This window comes from Myotis myotis, unplaced genomic scaffold, assembly GCF_014108235.1.
Source record: "Myotis myotis isolate mMyoMyo1 unplaced genomic scaffold, mMyoMyo1.p scaffold_m19_p_20, whole genome shotgun sequence".
In the NCBI taxonomy this organism is placed as follows: Eukaryota; Metazoa; Chordata; class Mammalia; order Chiroptera; family Vespertilionidae; genus Myotis; species Myotis myotis.
The window spans coordinates 8,017,239-8,034,277 of NW_023416325.1; the positions used below are offsets into that span (position 1 = coordinate 8,017,239).

Here is a 17,039-nt window from a genome sequence, read left to right on the forward strand (position 1 = left end):
GGCAGCCTATCTATGATTCTCTCTCTCATCATGAATGTTTCTATCTCTTCCTCCCTCTTCCTTCCTCTCTGAAATAAATAAAAATAAATATATTTTAAAAATAAAATAAAAGCAAGAGCCCATACCCCAAATTCCACAGACGCGCCATTTTTAACCCTGTCTGGATGTGGCTCTTCTGGGGTTAACCCCAGAACTCTAAATAACGTGCCTGAACGGACATTTCTTGGTTTGTCACATTTAAACCTTCTCATGAAAGATTCTCCCCGCTCCTGTCATATTTGGATGCTTTTATCTCTAAGTTTTTAGTTTCCTAACTGGTTGTATCTGTGACTTTATATAACATTGCACACAGAAACACACTCCACAGCTCACCTGACCATGGTGATCATATCACAGTACATAAATGTATCAAATCAACCCGCTGTACACCTTAAACTTACACATTATTGTATGTCAATTACACCTCAATAAAAATACATTTTTAAAAAAGATATGAAACACACCCCGGAGGCAAAATGCTTGCTCTGGAATTTGTCCCCGTATTTCTACATTATAGGCCAGTGCTACGATCTCAATTCATCTATTTAAAATATAATCAACTGACTTTCTTTATGATCATATGGATTTCAATGCCCTTCCTTCGCTCTCACCCCACCTCCCCATAGTGATAGGGCTAAAGTTTTTTTTAAAAAAATACATCCATACTCTGTGTTTTCATTATTAGTCTCTGAAAATATTATTCACTATTGTTTCCTTCCCAGTACAGCTATATTTTGTTTTTCCTGCTGCAAATATTCTTTCACTTGGGTTTCTTTTTTTTTTTTTTTTTTTATGTATAGGGCGTAATGTCACAGGAAGGCCATAGTATTCTGCCACCGTGAGGAGTATGCCCAAGTTGCTGTTGGATGTGTTGTACACAGAGAAGCCATTCTTCAGGCACTCTGCTCTCTCCACACCCAATTGGGGTTTCTTTTTAACACACACCCAAGTCTTTCCATACAATCGAAGAGCTCTGAAATACTCTTCTAATCTCCCACACATAAAGTCTGTCAAATAACCTCTCATTTCATTTTCCTCGTGGGGCCTCCTTCCTACAGCCCTGTGTCCTTTCTCATAGCTATTGTCTGGAACCTCCTTCATCATCCTGGGAATTCCCTTCATCTCCCTCTTGTGTGAAAACCCCTGTTTCCTGGATTCTATGTCTTCATCTCTCTTGGATCATTTCATTTTGGTGGAGCACATACTTCAGTAGCTTCCGGAGAAATGTGAGACTTTGGATATTCCTGGAAGTACCTTAATTCTGCAGTCACGTGTGTTGATAGTTTAGCTGGGTAAAGAACTACAGGTGTCAAATAACTTTCATTTAGAATTTTGAAGGCTCCATCGTTTTTTAGCTTTTAATTTGGCTTTTGAGACAGATGATAATAGTATACATCCATTATTTTTTATTCATGATTTTTCACCTTTCTCTGAATCCTAGAGGATGTGCTTTGAATTGTTTTTTGTTTTGCTTTGTTTTGATTTTGTGAGCTGAGATCTCCACCTGCCCTTTGAATTGGAGAACTCTTCTCTTTCCGCCTAGAAAACTTTCTTGCATTATTTCTTAGATTATATCCTCCCCTTCATATCCTCTTCTCTACCTTTCTGCAATTTTTATTGTCTGTATTGATCTCCTACTTATTCTTTCTCTGCAATTATCCACCTTGTTTCTTAATCTTTCTATTGAGTTTTTTCATTTCTGCTTTAAAACTTTAATTTCCAACAGTTCTTTCTTATTCTCTGAATTTTACTCTTTTTGTTCTCTGAATTTTGGGTGGACAGTCTTCTCATCTTTGTATTTCTATGGAGTGCCTTTTCTCTTTCATGTTGAAGGCTTCCCCCAATGCCCAAGGATGCTTAGTTGTTCATGAATATTTAGGAATGAGGTCCGAAAGGCTATTTAGAAGCTTTGTGTGAATGGCTTGGCACAAGTGGGTTTTTTACTGGACATTCCCAACAGGTAAGCTATTGCAGATCTTTTCTCTGGGGTGCTTTAATTGCTCCAGAGAATTTTTTTTTAAATGTCTTGAATGGAGCAATTTAAACCAAGCCACTAACATTCCAGAACATGTGAGAGAAATCAATTTCTCACCTCCGATGGGGGACTGGTGCTGGTGGGATGGGGTGTTTTTGCTTGAGACAGAAGTGGGGATCTGAGAATTTCTAACAATGTCCTTCCCTTCTCGCCTCTGTCTCCTGTGACACCAGAGCCCAATTCCAGAGCCTAGCTGAGGATATTCTCAAAGAAATACAGCTCGTTCCCCAGTAGGGGGTGTGTAGGAGGCAGTGGACCAATGATTCTCTCATCATTGATGTTTCTATATCTTGCTCCCTCTCCCTTCCTCTCTGAAATCAACAAAAATATTTTAAAACATATAAAACATTGCTGAGAGAAATTTTAAACGACCAAAATAAATCAAGCAACATCTCATGTTCACGGATTGCAAGAGTCAATATAGTCAAGATGTCTATTCTCAAGTTTGTCTAGAGATCCAATATAATCTTGATCAAATCTCAGCCGGCTTTTTGATGAGCTCTCTGCTCTGAACTTCATATGGAAATGCAGCAGCCCATGAAAAGAAGAACAAAACTGGAGGACTAACATCACCTGATCAAGACTCACTACAAAGACAATGCATGTTTTTCTTTAAATTTCAAAAGTCATCTATCTCATTTCCAAGAATGATGCTTTATTCTTTGATGGTTACTTCACTGGGTAGTCTTTTCTTATTTTATAAATGTACTACCTTCTGGCTCTTTCTGAGGTTACCAACTATATATATGTGTATATATATATATATATATATATATATATATATATATATATGTAGTAATTCTCTTCAGAACTTTGTCTTTCTCTTTCAGGCTATGGGTTTTCTTTCGATGGCCAATGGTCCTTCGTTGTCTAATAATATTTAAAGATTTTTGAAAAAATAAGGCTTTAGAGCTAGACTCTCTAAACACTGTATATATATATATATATATATGTGTGTGTGTGTGTGTGTGTGTGTGTGTGTGTGTTAGAAGAAATGTAAGGAAATAATTATTGTTTTTATTTTCAATTTACAGAGTAATTTCACAACTATTTTCTTACTTGAGCCTCGCAACAATCCTGGAATCGCTCATGAGTGGTGCCACCACCCTGTCCTACAGACAAGGCCGGGAGAAATGAGGACTTTGCAGGATCACGCAGCCAGGTGGTCCTGGTCTCTGCCTCCCAGAGCGGTCAGCTTCCAGAACTCAGGAAGCAAGTATTCAGCGAAGAGGGACAGCAAGCCCCATGGACAGGCACCCCAGGGCGACTCAGGCCTGGCCTGGGAGCAAGGCCATCAGCCGTGGGACAGGCTCAATGGCAGAGCCTTGCTGGTCCCTGCAGTGTGACCGCTGGGCTTCACTCAGCCCAGAAAAGCTGTTTAATCAGTAATTAGACTGCTTCCTTTTATGACCCTACTCTCTGCTCCATTTTTAGGCATGTTAGAGATTACTTTGCCTAACCCAGTGGTTTTATTGATAAGGAAACTGAGGCGGAGAGGGAGTGACCTGTACAAAGGCACAAAGGTAGGGAAGTCAGTAAAGCAGCAAAGCCAGGCCAAGAGCCACGCCCTCCCACGCAGGCGAGTGGAGGAGGGGGCGGGGAGCTCCATCCACTCGGCTCGGCTACACACACCATCTCCCTCCACACAACAATCGCTCTGCAGGGCCCCGGAGCCAGCGGGAGAGGACGCATGCGGGTGCCTGCTTTTGCCTCTTCCTGCTCTCTTTTGTAGAAGTAAACACGTTCGCAGGTGTACATACAAAACCCCGCGCTGTGGACATACAAAAGCCAGATGCTTGCTTACTACAAACAGACAGAAAGGCCAATGGCCACCGGCCAGCCACAGGCCCAGACACCCTGCAGGGCTCAACGCCAGCTCAGAATGACTTCCTGGAGGGCAGGTGGGCGTGAAAAGCTTGGGGGGGTACATGAAGAGTGAAGAATCTGGAGGGATGAAGGGGGACGACCCAAGGGCCAGGTTGCAGGGACAGGGTCAGATGATCGCCATTCCCATCCAACTTCTTATTTTTATTATTTATTTATTTATTTATTGCCATTCAACTTATTAGCGGGATAGAGGGGATGGTCCAGAAATCCAGGAGCATGTAGCAGCCCTTCAGTATCCTGTTTTCTGTTGCTTTAAGCGACTCATCTCCTCCCCAAGACCAGTGGTTGTCCTAATAAACTGATGTACAAAAGCTATTTTTGACAGAAGAAAGACCCCTGTCGTCCCTGACTCCCATTAAGTAAGAAACTAACCAGGGATGAAAGCTCAATACTAAGCAAACAAAACCGTGTCCAAGTCAACCAAACAATCCTCCCACCCCAGAGGCACCTCTCCCGGCTCCCAAGCACACGCTGGCAGGCCAGCCACCAGTTCCCAACTCTCTGGGGCCCACGCTCCCACTGGCCCTAGGACCAGTGAATCCAGAGCTACACTTATCACTGGTCGTTCAGAGTGTGGGCCTCACGGGAGAAAAGCACCTAGTGAGTGTTGACATTAATAAATGGCAAAAATAACCCTAACTGCCCGGCCAGCATGACTCAGTGGTTGAGCGTGGATCTAGGAGCCAGGAGGTCACGGTTCAATTCTCGGTCAAGGGCACAGGCCTGGGTTGCGGGCTCGATCCCCAGTAGGAGGGGGTGAGCAGGAGGCAGCCGATCAATGATTCTCTCTCATCATTGATGTTCCTCTCTTTCTCCCTCTCCTTTCCTCTCTGAAATCAATAAAAAACAAATTTTAAAAATTTTAAAAATAACAACAATCTGAAAATCCATGCAAGATTCCCATGCAAGTAGATGAGGAATAAAGAAATCTTCATGCCAGATGGTTGTGTGTGTGTGTTTTTAAAGATCCTTGCTCATTAGGCTAAGGTTGGGTGTGACCTGCCAGGAAGGGAAATGAACCTGAAAACAGAAAAGGTCCCTCAGAGTCCTGGGAGGTACCGTGAAAGACCATCACACCGCAACTGGTGACCTGCTTTTGCTGCTGGAGACCAAGGTCAAGGGGCAGGGGTGATGTCACCGGCTGGAGACAAAGGTGTGTTGCTCAGACCTGAGACTAGAACAGGGTGGCCGGCTCCACGCGCCACTGCCGATTCTGCCGTTGATTTGTGGCAGGTGCTATTCACGTATGGGTCCGGTGACTCAGTGCACCCGTCACCAGACGGGGTGGATTTCATTCGGCTCCGTGATGTCATCACTGTCACTGTGGTCATTAGAGCCATAAAATATCCCTGAGATTGTTCAAGCAAGAAAGGACCGTCTGAGCATCTGCAATGGTTCTCCAAGGAGAGGAGGTGTTGTGTTCTGCGGCACTCGAAGGCACATGCCTTCCTCTACAAGGAGAAAGACAAAGCCAGCGTAACTCTCACAGCCCCTCCCGGATGCCAGTCCCTGTGAGATCCTGGCCAGAGTCCCCAGAAACACGGGCCACCCAAGACGACAGCGCAAGAAATGAATTCCAAAAACTAACGCTGCCTTTTGTCTTCCCAGGCGACGCTGAGCACAGTAGGGCCGCAGAGCATTGAGAGTCCAAGGTGAAAGTGGAGACAGGCCTCTTTTTTAAGTGGCTGGTTATCAGGGGACCCTGTCTCCAGGCGGGAGGGGCCCTACTTAGGATGGCTCTCTCTACTATTTTTTAAAAATATATTTTTCTTGATTTCAGAGAGGAAGGCAGAAGCAGAGAGAAACAGAAACATCAATGATGAGTGAGTCACTGATCGGCTGCCTCCCGCACACCCGCTACCGGGGATCGAGCCCACAACCCGGGCATGTGTCCTGACCGGGAATCGAACCGTGACCTCCTGGGCAAATACATCTCTCTACTTATGTCACCACCCACACCTAGGACACCTCGGGCAGCTGTGGACAGAGAGCAGCAGCCCATGCGCAGGCTCCTGGGAGCAAGACTTCTTCAGACGTCCTGCCGCCGTTGTAGCCCCGGCCCAGCACCGTGACCAGCACAGAGGGGACGCTCGGCTTGGTCATCACAGGATGACCAAAGGGATACAGGAGGAGGGAAAAGAGCCAATCAGAGGCCTCCGCCCACTCAGCAGCCCCAACAACTGATCTCAGGCCAGAGTCTCAGGATCCCATGGATGGTCCCACCCCAGCATTTCCCGACCGGCCTGGGCACGCAAAGTAACAATAAAAATGAAGTGAGGCCAGCAACGTGCTTCCAGCATCCACACTCCCAAGCCCCTCTCCACGGAGAGGCTGACACAGCAGCCAGGAGCAGGGCCAGGTCATTCTTAGGAACTTCCAGTCCCAGCAACTCAGCCTTCATTTCCCCGAAGCGGAGGCTGGGCTTGCCCACGTCCGTCTGACCACAGAGAGAGGTGCCAGCCGGTCAGTTTCAGTTTCAGCTGGACGGGGCGGGCCTTTGCTCCCATGCCTGGGGCCCTCCCACAACAGGCCCTGGGCATCCCCTGATCTCCTAGGCGGCCACCGGAGTTCCTCGGAGACACACGCCCAGCCGAGGTGGGGTCAGCTGGAGGTGGACTTCGGAACCTGCTGCCTCTTGTTGCCTAACCCTCTCACACTTGCCCTTTGACCCGTCACTGTCCTCCCACCAGAAGAAGAAGCCCAGAATTACCTGAGATCCGTGGCCCCGAGCCATCCAGGGGAACAGATCGCTGACCCCCAGCTAAGTTCCCAGTGAAGGAAAGAAATCAAACAAAGTTGCACACCTGGTTGGGGCAGGAAGAGAAGTTGCGGGGGCCTGACTCAGCCAACCTGGTGCTGTGTCAGCAAGAAACCCAGGGCTGGGCCCCTGCCAGCCAGCACGGCTCCCTCCCCAACTCCCTGCACTGCCCAGGCCCTGCCCACAGAGCAGGGTCCTGGGACCACACACCCCTGCAACACGACCCCCAAAGGGGACAGACCATAGACTGGGGAGGACCCCCAGACAAGTCCCTTCCTTCCCTTTTGAGGGATCGGGGTGGGTGGGACCTACATGAGGTGTGGGGCCTGGGAGCTCGGAGCCATTGGGGCAAATATGGCTCACTGTGCCTCGGTCTCCTCTCTAAAAAGTGGGTTAATGACCCCTTGCAGCCTTCTAAGTGGAGGTGTTGTAAAAACAAATTACCTGACTCATGCTAATGACAAGGGCCTACCTACCATCTCCCTTCAGTTTTGATTTCTCCACCCACCCACCGTCCCTCATCTGCCCAAAGCCAAGCAAGGCCCATTCCTCCCTCCGGTCTGTGGAGCAGCTGGAATCCAAGTTAAAACATTCAAACAAACAAACAAAAAACCCCTTCACAGCACAAGTCTGCCTGGAGGCCTCACACAGGAAGCCCCTGGGAGCCACAAACCAAGGCCAGCCCATCCCTGCACCCCAGGGCCTCCTCCTGCTGCTGCTGCTGTCTCCCCTCCATCTTCTCCTCTCCCCTCCTCCCCCTGCGCAGAGGCCAGTGGGGACAGCAGGGGGCGGAAGATGGGGGGTGGGGGGTGATAAAGCCCTCCTTGGGGTCTTGTCACCCATTCTCGGCCCTGAGGCCATTTCCCCAGGAAAGCCAGGGAGTCTGCCCGAGCACGCTTCAGGTCTCAGTTTACACATCTGATCTAGGGGTGCTGACGGCCCCCACCTCTCACCCTGTCCCCAGCCAGGAGGCCCCCCAATCCTGCATGAACCCAGGAGGCTGGGCCCCCTCCTGCCCACTCAGAAGGACTCCTCTCACCACCTACCAAACCTGCCTGCCCTTGAGGACACAGCCAAGGCCACACCCCTGAGGGAAACCTCTGCAGACCGCCTCAATCCACAGTACGTTCTCCTGGGCCCTCGCCTCCCCTATGACCTGCACCACCCACTTGGCAGCCGTGATACCCCACGGACACGGTGAGCACACCAGGCAGCCCTGAGAGGTCAGGGTGCCCCAGTTCTTACTTGTTCTGCTTCTTTCACCATCCCTTTACCCTTGACCTTGCCAACGTTAGCAACTGAGTGGTTGATTGATTGCTTGAAAGACATCTCTCTCCACAGCCAGGTGTAGAGAGCGTACCAGAAGCAAGCTGGGATAATCTCCCAGGTGAGCCCAGGGGACTTTCCGAACGCTTGTCGGGCGCTGGAAGGGGAGAGAATGCTCAGCTCACATCCTAGTTCTGCTTCCAGCGCCCCCCAAATTTGGTCTCTCCGAGTCTCTTCCTCTCCCAGGACACATCCTCGTTTGTAATTCCACCAGAGAATTCCATCTAGCTTCCAAATTCCCCCTCCATCCTGGGCCCCAAAGCCCCGCTGCCCCTTTCCTTCCCTTCCCTGGGCTCTTGGGTCCCACGAGGTCTGCACCACCCATCCCCATTTGCCAGAGGTCTTCTTCCTGGCCCCCCAACCTTCTCACCTGCCCCAGCGCATCACCAGACAGGGAGCAGAAACACCCGCCTGCAGCGACAGCCAGGCGGATCCCCCGAGAAACCCAGCAAGAGAAACAGGAAGTCAAGGCAGCGCCGTGTAACTTCTTCTCATTCTTTTTCTTGAGCCCACATTTTGATTTCACTGGCTAGTGCTTTCTGAATTATTGACATTTTCGTTGAGATCATGACAGAACCCTGTGCAGTTTATAAGAAATAACACCAAGGGGTCCCTTGGACACTCTGCCCGGGTTCCCCCAATTCTAACATCGTATGAAACTATATTACACGACCACAGCAGTAACATAATCCATTGATCTTAGTCACATTTCCCATTTTGCTCGTGTTCCTTTGTGTGTCAGTATGAAGTTCCATACTCTGTTATCACTGATGTCGTTTCTTGTATTCACCCGCAAAGTGGAGAATCTGATCCTCTTGCTGCCTGGGTGTGACCATGCCCACCTCCCCCCGGCCCCTCCCCACTAATCTATCTTTTGGTCCTAAAGCTGTCCTTTCTTTTAAAAAAAAAAAAAAAAAAATATATATATATATATATATATATATATATATATATTTGTATTGATTTCAGAGAGGAAGGGAGAAGGAGAGAGAGTTAGAAACATCAACGATGAGAGAGAATCATTGATTGGCTGCCTCCTGCACGCCCCCTACTGGGGATCGAGCCCGCAACCCAGGCATGTGCCCTTGGCTGGAATCGAACCTGGGACCCTTCAGTCCGCAAGCTGATGCTCTATCCACTGAGCCAAGCCAGCCAGGGCTAAAGCTGTCCTTTCAAACGTTATAGAAATGAATTACCCAGTATATAAATTTGGGATTGCTGGCTTTTTTCACGCAGCAGAATTCCCTGGAGCATGACTCAAGTCGTTGCACGCATCAGTAGCTTGTTCCTTTTATTGCCGAGTAGTCTTCCATGATACGCGTGTTGAACCTTTTTGAACAGCTGTGTTGGTGAACCCAGGATCTGCAGAAGTTAGTGGAAGAGCGCCAAGCCCACGTGCCTCCTGGCACTGACGGCATTAAAAAACATCTCTCCCACCTCCTGAGTCGCTCCCAGGCAGGCTGGAGTACACTCTACTGGCTGCTTGGGGGGAAAGAACTGAATATGCAAACAGGAAAGAAAGCACCACCATAAGGGAGGGGGCCTGGGGACCCAAGACCAAGGTTATAACCCAGAACCCCGTGGTGGAAGGAGGTAACAGGATAGGAGCCCGGGGAGAACTGCAGAACCATATCCTTGGATTTGGATTCTTAGAGCTGGGACAATTTTTAGCCATCATCCCATCTCCCATCCTCCCACGGCCAGCCTTTCTGGGGGAAATAGCATTTTCATTTGGTGCCAACATTACAAATCCTTCCTCCCCCAGGTGCGATCAGCATCACAATGCCCAGCACGTGAGTGTGGCAATGGGGCCGGCAGCTCAGGCAGCTCCCGAAATACTTCCTTCCAGGTCCCCATGCTGTCGGCTCCTCCTCTCGCTAAACCCGCTCAACTCAATCATCTAGACATCAAAGTGTTTCCTAAGCCCCTGGCCATCTGGTTCAACCTCACAATTATTAGCCAGCAATATTCCCACGAAGACATGGAACCCAGCACTCGACAGCATAATCCGAAAGAGGCCTGACCAGCGTGGTCTCCCTGGGAGCCGTTCATCAGTTACCCACCTTCTCCCGATCGCACTACTGACATTAACATATTCAATTAGCACACACAAAAAATAAAACAATACATAAGCAAGGCTATAGCCACTTGTTGGAAGCTTATGCAGCAATCAAAAAGGGGTTTTAAAAGAGTAGGTAAGCCCGGCCAGCATGGCTCAATGGTTGAGCGTCGACCTAGGAACATGGTTGGATTCCCAGTCAGGGCACATGCCTGGGTTGCAGGCTTGATCCCCAGTGTGGGGCATGCAGGAGGCAGCTAATCAGTGATTCTCTCTTCCTTGATGTTTCTATCTCTCTCTCCCTCTCCCTTCCTCTCTGAAATCAATAAAAAAATAAATAAAAATATATTTTTTAAATCTGAAAGAGAGAATTTCAGAGGAATTTCACCTTCTATTTTGTATATTTCTGTACTGCTTGCCTTAAAAAGAAAAACAAACCAAAAAACCCTTCTTAACTTTTGTAGTAAGGGAAAAGAAAGCAACTTCTTTCAGAAAACATGCATAGGCAATACCAAGTTAGTAAAATGCTTTTCTAGGGTACTTTCCCCATTTTAAAATTCTTTCTACTTATCTGAGCCAAATTCTCTTTAAATATGTACATATTAACCTTTTAATAATAATTTAAAGTTACAACCAAATAAAACTATGAGGGGATTTACTTTAGATTCTAGGGAAGCCACACACATGCCTGGCTTTTACGGAGCTTGGCGTCGGCTCTACAGTCCGGATCTCCACCTGCCTTCATCATCCTGGCTCACAGCACAGCAGTCACATCACCACAGCGGGAGGGAAGTGGCTTTAGTGTCCGTTGTCAGGGTGGTACAGTAAGAGCATGACTTATTCCTAACAGAGATGGACACAATTCTGCTCTGGGCAGCCTATCCTACAGGCTGTCCATGTCTTTCTGACTCATAATTAAGTCATCCCCCCAGGAAGGTGTCATCCATCTACAAAGATGATAAGCAAATGCTCCAAGACCTCATCGGAGTTGCTACTAAATAAGAAATGTCGCAGAATCCAGGAAGGAGTTAGGAGCAGGCCAGTGACTTGGATCCATAACTGGACCCTGTTGGCACAGTCCTTCAATCAGATGCAAGCCCACCAGACCTTACGGTTCTCCAGCCCCCAGTCCTCCACCGTGCCCAGCAGATGGGAGGCTGACCCAATGCCTTTCCCAGAACACAAATTGGTGTGTGCCTAGCAACAAACTGGATAAAACATACACATAGGGTAAGACATGGAAAAAGGCAGAAAAAAATGTAAGCAACCTGATGCGTTGGCTTGAAGGGGTAAATTACTTTTAATTTAAAAATTTCCATTATGACGTTTATTCATGTGTATAATGGATAAAGGAACATTTCGTTCAAAGCCTTTGTTGAAAGCGCATCCCCGGCCAGACTGCTGGTCTACCACATGAGTAACTCATTAAAAGGACAGACCAGACGAGTGCGGGGTGAGAGGTGTTTAGTGGACTTGGGTTGGCGCCTGGTGCTCACCACAGTGCTTAATGGTGTGTTCCAGGATTCGGCTGGGAAAAGGCATCAATCACCATCGTCTGTGGAATACAACTGTATAATGGCGTTGCGGGTAAATCATAGGCTTTGAAGTCTCAGATCTGGGTTTGAATCCTTGTTCTACCCCTGCCTTTGGGCCATTATGCAAATCAAACTCTCTGAGCCTCAGTCTTCTCATCTGTGAACTAGGCATTTTGTCCTCACACCGTTGCTATGAGGATAAACAGAGGTCATGGATTTAAGTGTGCATATTTAATGAGGCGTAGAATGACTGACATCATATTCTTCTCCTTTTCACCATCATCATCCTCGCCATCTCAGAGACAAAGGAGCCAAGATTTTGACCAGTCAGACAACCATCACCAAGATGATAAGGATTCTGTTGCTAAGTTTGGAAAGAACAAGCAAATTATGAAACGATGAGATTCTAAGACAGAATTTTTAGTAGGTGACCTGCTTCTAGAAAAGTTCTTAACAAACAAAAAAAGGGCAACTATTGGCCACAAGCTCTGAGCAAACCCCAGACAAGCTTCTCACCACTGCCAGCCGGGGTGAGAATTCTCTGAGGAGCCCAGACGTTCCCATTCTCATTCCCATGCAAATGCTACTGTCATTTTGCTAAGCCCCAGGCATCTCAGAAACATCCCAAGAAGAGAAATCCAGTCTCTTACCCAAATCAAATCAACTCTTACTAATCCGTCCCTTCCTGAGCCCACTGGGCCGACAGCCCTGTCTTGCACTAGAGCTGTCCAAGCAAAACACAGCAGAGCCAGACGAGCCGAGTTCAAATCCCACTCCCACTACTCTTTGGCTCTGGGTCCATTTTCCTCACCTATAAAGGGTAATAATAATAATACTAAGAGGCGTATATGACATAGGCTCAGCAGACGCTGGTGATGATTAATAGTCCTCTAAACACCCCAGGAGCATGTGCACAGCGTCAGAAGCAATGGCGTCTTGGGGCCTATATCCCACTCTCCTTCCTCTTCCAAGAACAGACTTTCTCCCTTAGGAGAGACATGAGCCAACAGCCTGGGCAGAACCACAAGCCAGAAAAGGAACTGATAGCAGAGGAACTCCAAGACCACAGTGGCCAGGGTGGCCACAGCGCACAGAGTCTTGCCCCCCCGCTCCCGGGGAGCAGAGTGAGAGGCCATACATGGACCCTGGGCAGGGGGCGGGGTGGGGGGGGGGGGGAGGAAGCTGTGATGATACAGCGCCTGCTCAGGGCAGACCCACCCTCAGTGCATTCCCACAGGGAGTGGGCAGCTATCAAGGGAGGACTGCCTTCTCTTATGCCTCAGTGTCCACCTCTCCTAAATGAGGGCCATGAATTCCAGGTCTTCCCCAGACCAAGGTGGACAAAGCCCGGAGAAGGCAGGGTGCTTGGCCATCTGCAGCACCTGGGAGGCGAGTCCCCACCTAAAGAACCATCTTAGTGTCCCACTGACTACCTTCCCTGCCCGCCCCTCACCCTTTGCACACACCTTCCCGCATTGGAGCCTCTGGGAGCCCCAAGAGAGAAGGAAGTGTTTAAAAGTTTGGCTTTGTGTGTTGGGAGGGGCAGAGGGGAATAAGGAGGAGAAAGGGACCAGCAGCCATGGACTTGGCACACGTCTCCATTTTACAGAGGATCATGTTCACAGCAGCCACGTAAAGGGAAGGAAATGACAAGTGGAACCCTGGGAGGAGGGTCCTGATCGCTGGAATCTGTGCCCTAAGTTCCCCAGAGAGACTCCCTGTGCCCAGGGGGCAGGCCGGCCCCTCTGCGAGGTCAGAGTCCCCTGGACAACCTGGCTGTGAGCCTCTCCATGTGCATCCATTCTCCTAACACCACATCGCCCTACTGTTGGTCTCGGCTCATAAATTCAAACGATGATTTAGACACCACGCTGCAGCTCACAGATGGCTTTCATTTTGTAAAGTATCCCTTTTGGTCCTTGCAACAAACACATAACCTATATGCAGGGTCAGAAGCTGAGGCTCAGAGATTAGGTAACATCTCTGAGCAGGAAAAGCCGAGGCACCAGGTCTTGCCTCCATGTTGGTCACTCCTGCCACCACATCACCGACGGCCTCCGCCCCATTCATCTACTCTGACTCCTCAAGCCTGGGTTAGCTGCCCGTCTTTAGTGCCCACCGGGGTTTCTCCGGAACCTCGTTCTTACCACAGAATTTAACCCCCTGCCCCCCACACTACACTGGGTGCTCCCCGAGGGCAGAGCCTGGGTCCCTGGGTCTTTCCCAGTGCTGGCGCCCCATACCGGCCCAGGCTCCGTCGGCGGGGACCTAACTGACATCTGCCACGTGGATGAGTGAATGTTTGACCAATTAACAAAGAGATGAATCTCTGAAGAGGCAGGGCTGTACCGCCTAGCCGGCCCCCACGTCTGATTTCCCAACCCTGGCTTCTCTATGCCTAGGGCACACCGCGTCTTACATGGGGCAGCCCTGAGAAGGAGCCCCTGGGTGCCAAAGCGACTTCCCGCCCACCATCACATCTTCAACAGAGGCCAGGACCCTGAGTGAGCAGGCCCCCCAGTTCCTGTTGCCGGCGTCGTGCACCTGCTCTCCTGCACCAGGGCTCGCACAATCCCAGACACGGTGTGTGTGCAGAGCACCCAGCGGCCACCTCCCGCTGCCCGGGAACAGGCGGGGGTGCGGCGGAGGCCGGAGTGTCCGCCTTGGGAAGCACACAGCCAGACGCAAGCACCGCCGAGTAGAACCGTTCCCAGAAGCACAGTGCCCTGCGGGGCTGCATGGCCAGCGAGGCTCTGCAGGTGCAGAGGACAAACCCAGGGCGGCAGCCGCTCCTCCTGGTCAGGGAGCAAGTGAAGGCAGAGTCTGCAGACCTGACTGTCCAAACACTGTCCGTGGCCCAGGGACTGGGACTGCTGGTGAGGCGGGGCAGGGGCGTGGGGGGGGGGGCGGTTGGGGAGGGGGGGAGGCAGGGATACTTCTTGGGCAGGGATACTGAGAGCTTCCTGGAGAAATGGAATGGGCTTTGGGCACAGCAGGCCACTCCCTGCAGGGCACACCGTGCCTCATCTATTCACACACACCTTACAGGGCGCTCAAGACTGTAAGCTCCTTAAGAAAAGCAACCATGTCCTACTGGCCTTTAGAGCCCTCCCTGCCACGGTGCCCGGCGCAGAACGAGGTACAGAGCTGGTTCCATGGAGCTCGGCAGGGAAAAGACAAGTGATCCATGAGAAGGGAAGCAGCTCGTCGGAAGTGGGAGGAAGAGCGCAGTGGGGTGGAGAGTGGACGAGCTCCACGGAACATGAGACACTGGGCCGGGGCCAAGGGGAGAAGAAAGCCGGGGCTTGCAGGGGGCAGGAGACGTCTGTCTGTGGTGCCCTTGGAGCTCAGGGCAGAATGTGGAGGTGAGCCGCCCCAGGCCTGGCTCCGTGGGGTGGGGCTGGGGTGCGCATGGTCAGAGATGACTCAGAGGAGGTTCGGGGAAGACCCTGCTCCCCCAGCGTCAGCAGGAGAGAGTCCCAGAAAGGGAAGTCACCGAGAAAAACCCGCCCTGAAATAACAAACACCCATCGCAGGCTCACACCGAGGCGGCAGAGCCTCGGTAGGCAATTACCCAGGGTTCATAAACACGGCAATTACAGGAAGGAAAACAGGTACCCATCCGGGCGAAGTGCCTCCAGCGGGCAGAGCGAGGCCAGCAGCACAGGCCCCGCAGGCTGGCCGCCCAGGCCCATGCTTGCTGGGACAAGGAGGGGCAGCGAAAAGGGGAAGAAACAAGTTCTGTTGGTAGTTCTCGGCTTCTGCAGGCTGCCTAAGCCAGGATGCCGCCGGAGCAAAGGAAGTGGTTTTAGGAGCTCCACCATCAGAGCTGGTGTGGGGCAATGCCACAGCGCGGGCACAGGACGCCAGGGCCAGGAGCACCGGAGAGCAGGGGCTCCGGTCCGCCTGGCTTTTGCAGCTGGCCCTCACCTGGCCTCCAGGAAACCTGGGACCCCGCCGGGCAGAGGTGGGGACCTGAGCACTGCCACCGAGGTGGGCCCTTCAAGGCAACTAGCAGCCCATCCCAGCGCGACCTCAACTGAGATCTCTCGGGTCTCCCACTGTTCTTCCTGCCAAACAAGGGCTCCCAGCTTCCCTGTCACCTAAAGGCTCAAGACAAGTACCCACATCCTTTCCCATGGAGTCACCTTCCCCAAAAGCTCCATCCTCCCTTGGAGACGCCCAGACAAGCCCCGCCGTGGAGTCCTTAGCTCCAAGCTCACAGCAGCCCAGGGTCTAGTCTCCAGGTGCCCGGATGCCCTCTGCAAAGGGTCCCCAATGCCCCTGGCCAGTAAGGAAAAAACAAATTCCTGCGGAGGCAAGCGAGGCTACGACCCCCAAGCCCCCCCGGAGACCTCCCTTCTCCCGGCCACACCACCCGCTCCAAGCCGGCGCCCCCGGCTCCTCTGGGGGTTGTTCTGATAGCGCGGAGCCCCCGGAGGGACCGAGAGGGTCCCTTTTTCCCTTGGGGAGTCCGCATCTCCAAACACCTGCGCCTTCCCGCCTCCCCCGTGGCTGGCGCGCAGCAGAACAGGTACCAAAGGTCCTGTGGCCAGGCACCCGCCGAACAGGAAATTCCACCTGCCGGGCCAGCTCCCGGGCCACAGAGGGCAGTGGAGCGGTACCCGGGCCGAGACAAAGCGCGGCAGGTGCGGGCCGTCCAGCTGCCGCCGCGCCCGGGCTCCCCGCCTGGACGGCGCCTGCAAAGCCCGCGGCCCTCGCCCGGCGCGAGGGGTCCCGGCTCCCCGCCGCCCGCGCCCGCGCCCACCTCCGGCCGCGAGCTGTACTTGAGTCCGGCGCCGAGGTCCTTGGCGCCCCCTCCGCCCTTGCGACCCCGATCGCTCTTCATGGTCCCGGTGGCGGCTCGCGGGTCTCAGAGGCGTGGTCCCCGCGGGCGGCTGGCTCCCATCGCCGCCGGGTCCGGTGGGTCGCGGGGCGCGCGGGGCGCGGGGCGCAGGAGGCGAGGGGCGGCGGGCGCAGGCGGCGGGGAGTCCGGTCGCAGGCCCGGCGCCCGGCCAGCAGCGGTGTGCGGGGCGGGTCTGGCCCGGCCCTTCCTGTCCCGCGCAGGTAGTTTCAGGGTGTGGCCTCCCGGGCCGCCCCGCCCCCCGCCGCTCTGGCCGGCACCTTTCCCGGGCCCGCCTCCCTCCGGTAAAGGGGAAAATCAGGCCACCGGCCCGCGGGTGACGGGGACGTGAGACGCGGCGGCTTCATGGGCGGTGGCCATGAGCACCGACTGCGCCCGCACGGAATAGCAGGGACCCGACCACAGCAGCAGGGGCTGTCCGCGCTCCTCCCCTCCTGGCCTTCCCCTTTCCCTTCCTCCCGCTTCCTGGATGCCAGCCGTGGTTTCTCTCCCGCCCTCTTGCAACTTCAATCTCCACCTGGCGGGCGCGACTGGGT

At 52.0% G+C, this 17,039-nt stretch overlaps 1 protein-coding gene and 1 non-coding gene across 5 annotated transcripts in view; both read right to left on the bottom strand.

The window, feature by feature from the left end:
• The window catches only part of ST14 (ST14 transmembrane serine protease matriptase), a 36,258-nt gene extending 19,569 nt beyond the window's left edge, over positions 1-16,689 (bottom strand). Inside the window, exons 1-2 of one of the 4 annotated variants that reach the window (XM_036353678.1) lie at positions 16,408-16,689; positions 11,601-12,003 (exon numbers count right to left, since the gene is read on the bottom strand). Coding sequence is in view for 1 of the 4 variants with exons in the window: in XM_036353676.1 (XP_036209569.1) it covers positions 16,408-16,488 (81 nt within the window). In the remaining 3 variants the exon portion in view is untranslated. Of the gene's footprint in view, positions 1-3,133; positions 4,697-9,241; positions 9,503-11,600; positions 12,004-16,407 lie in introns of those variants that run through there. The other 3 variants (XM_036353676.1, XM_036353677.1, XM_036353679.1) reach the window with 3 other exon arrangements.
• Positions 832-959, bottom strand: LOC118678696. The gene has a single exon (XR_004974980.1). It is a non-coding gene; the product is annotated as a small nucleolar RNA SNORA11 (small nucleolar RNA).
• Positions 16,690-17,039: the final 350 nt, after the last annotated feature.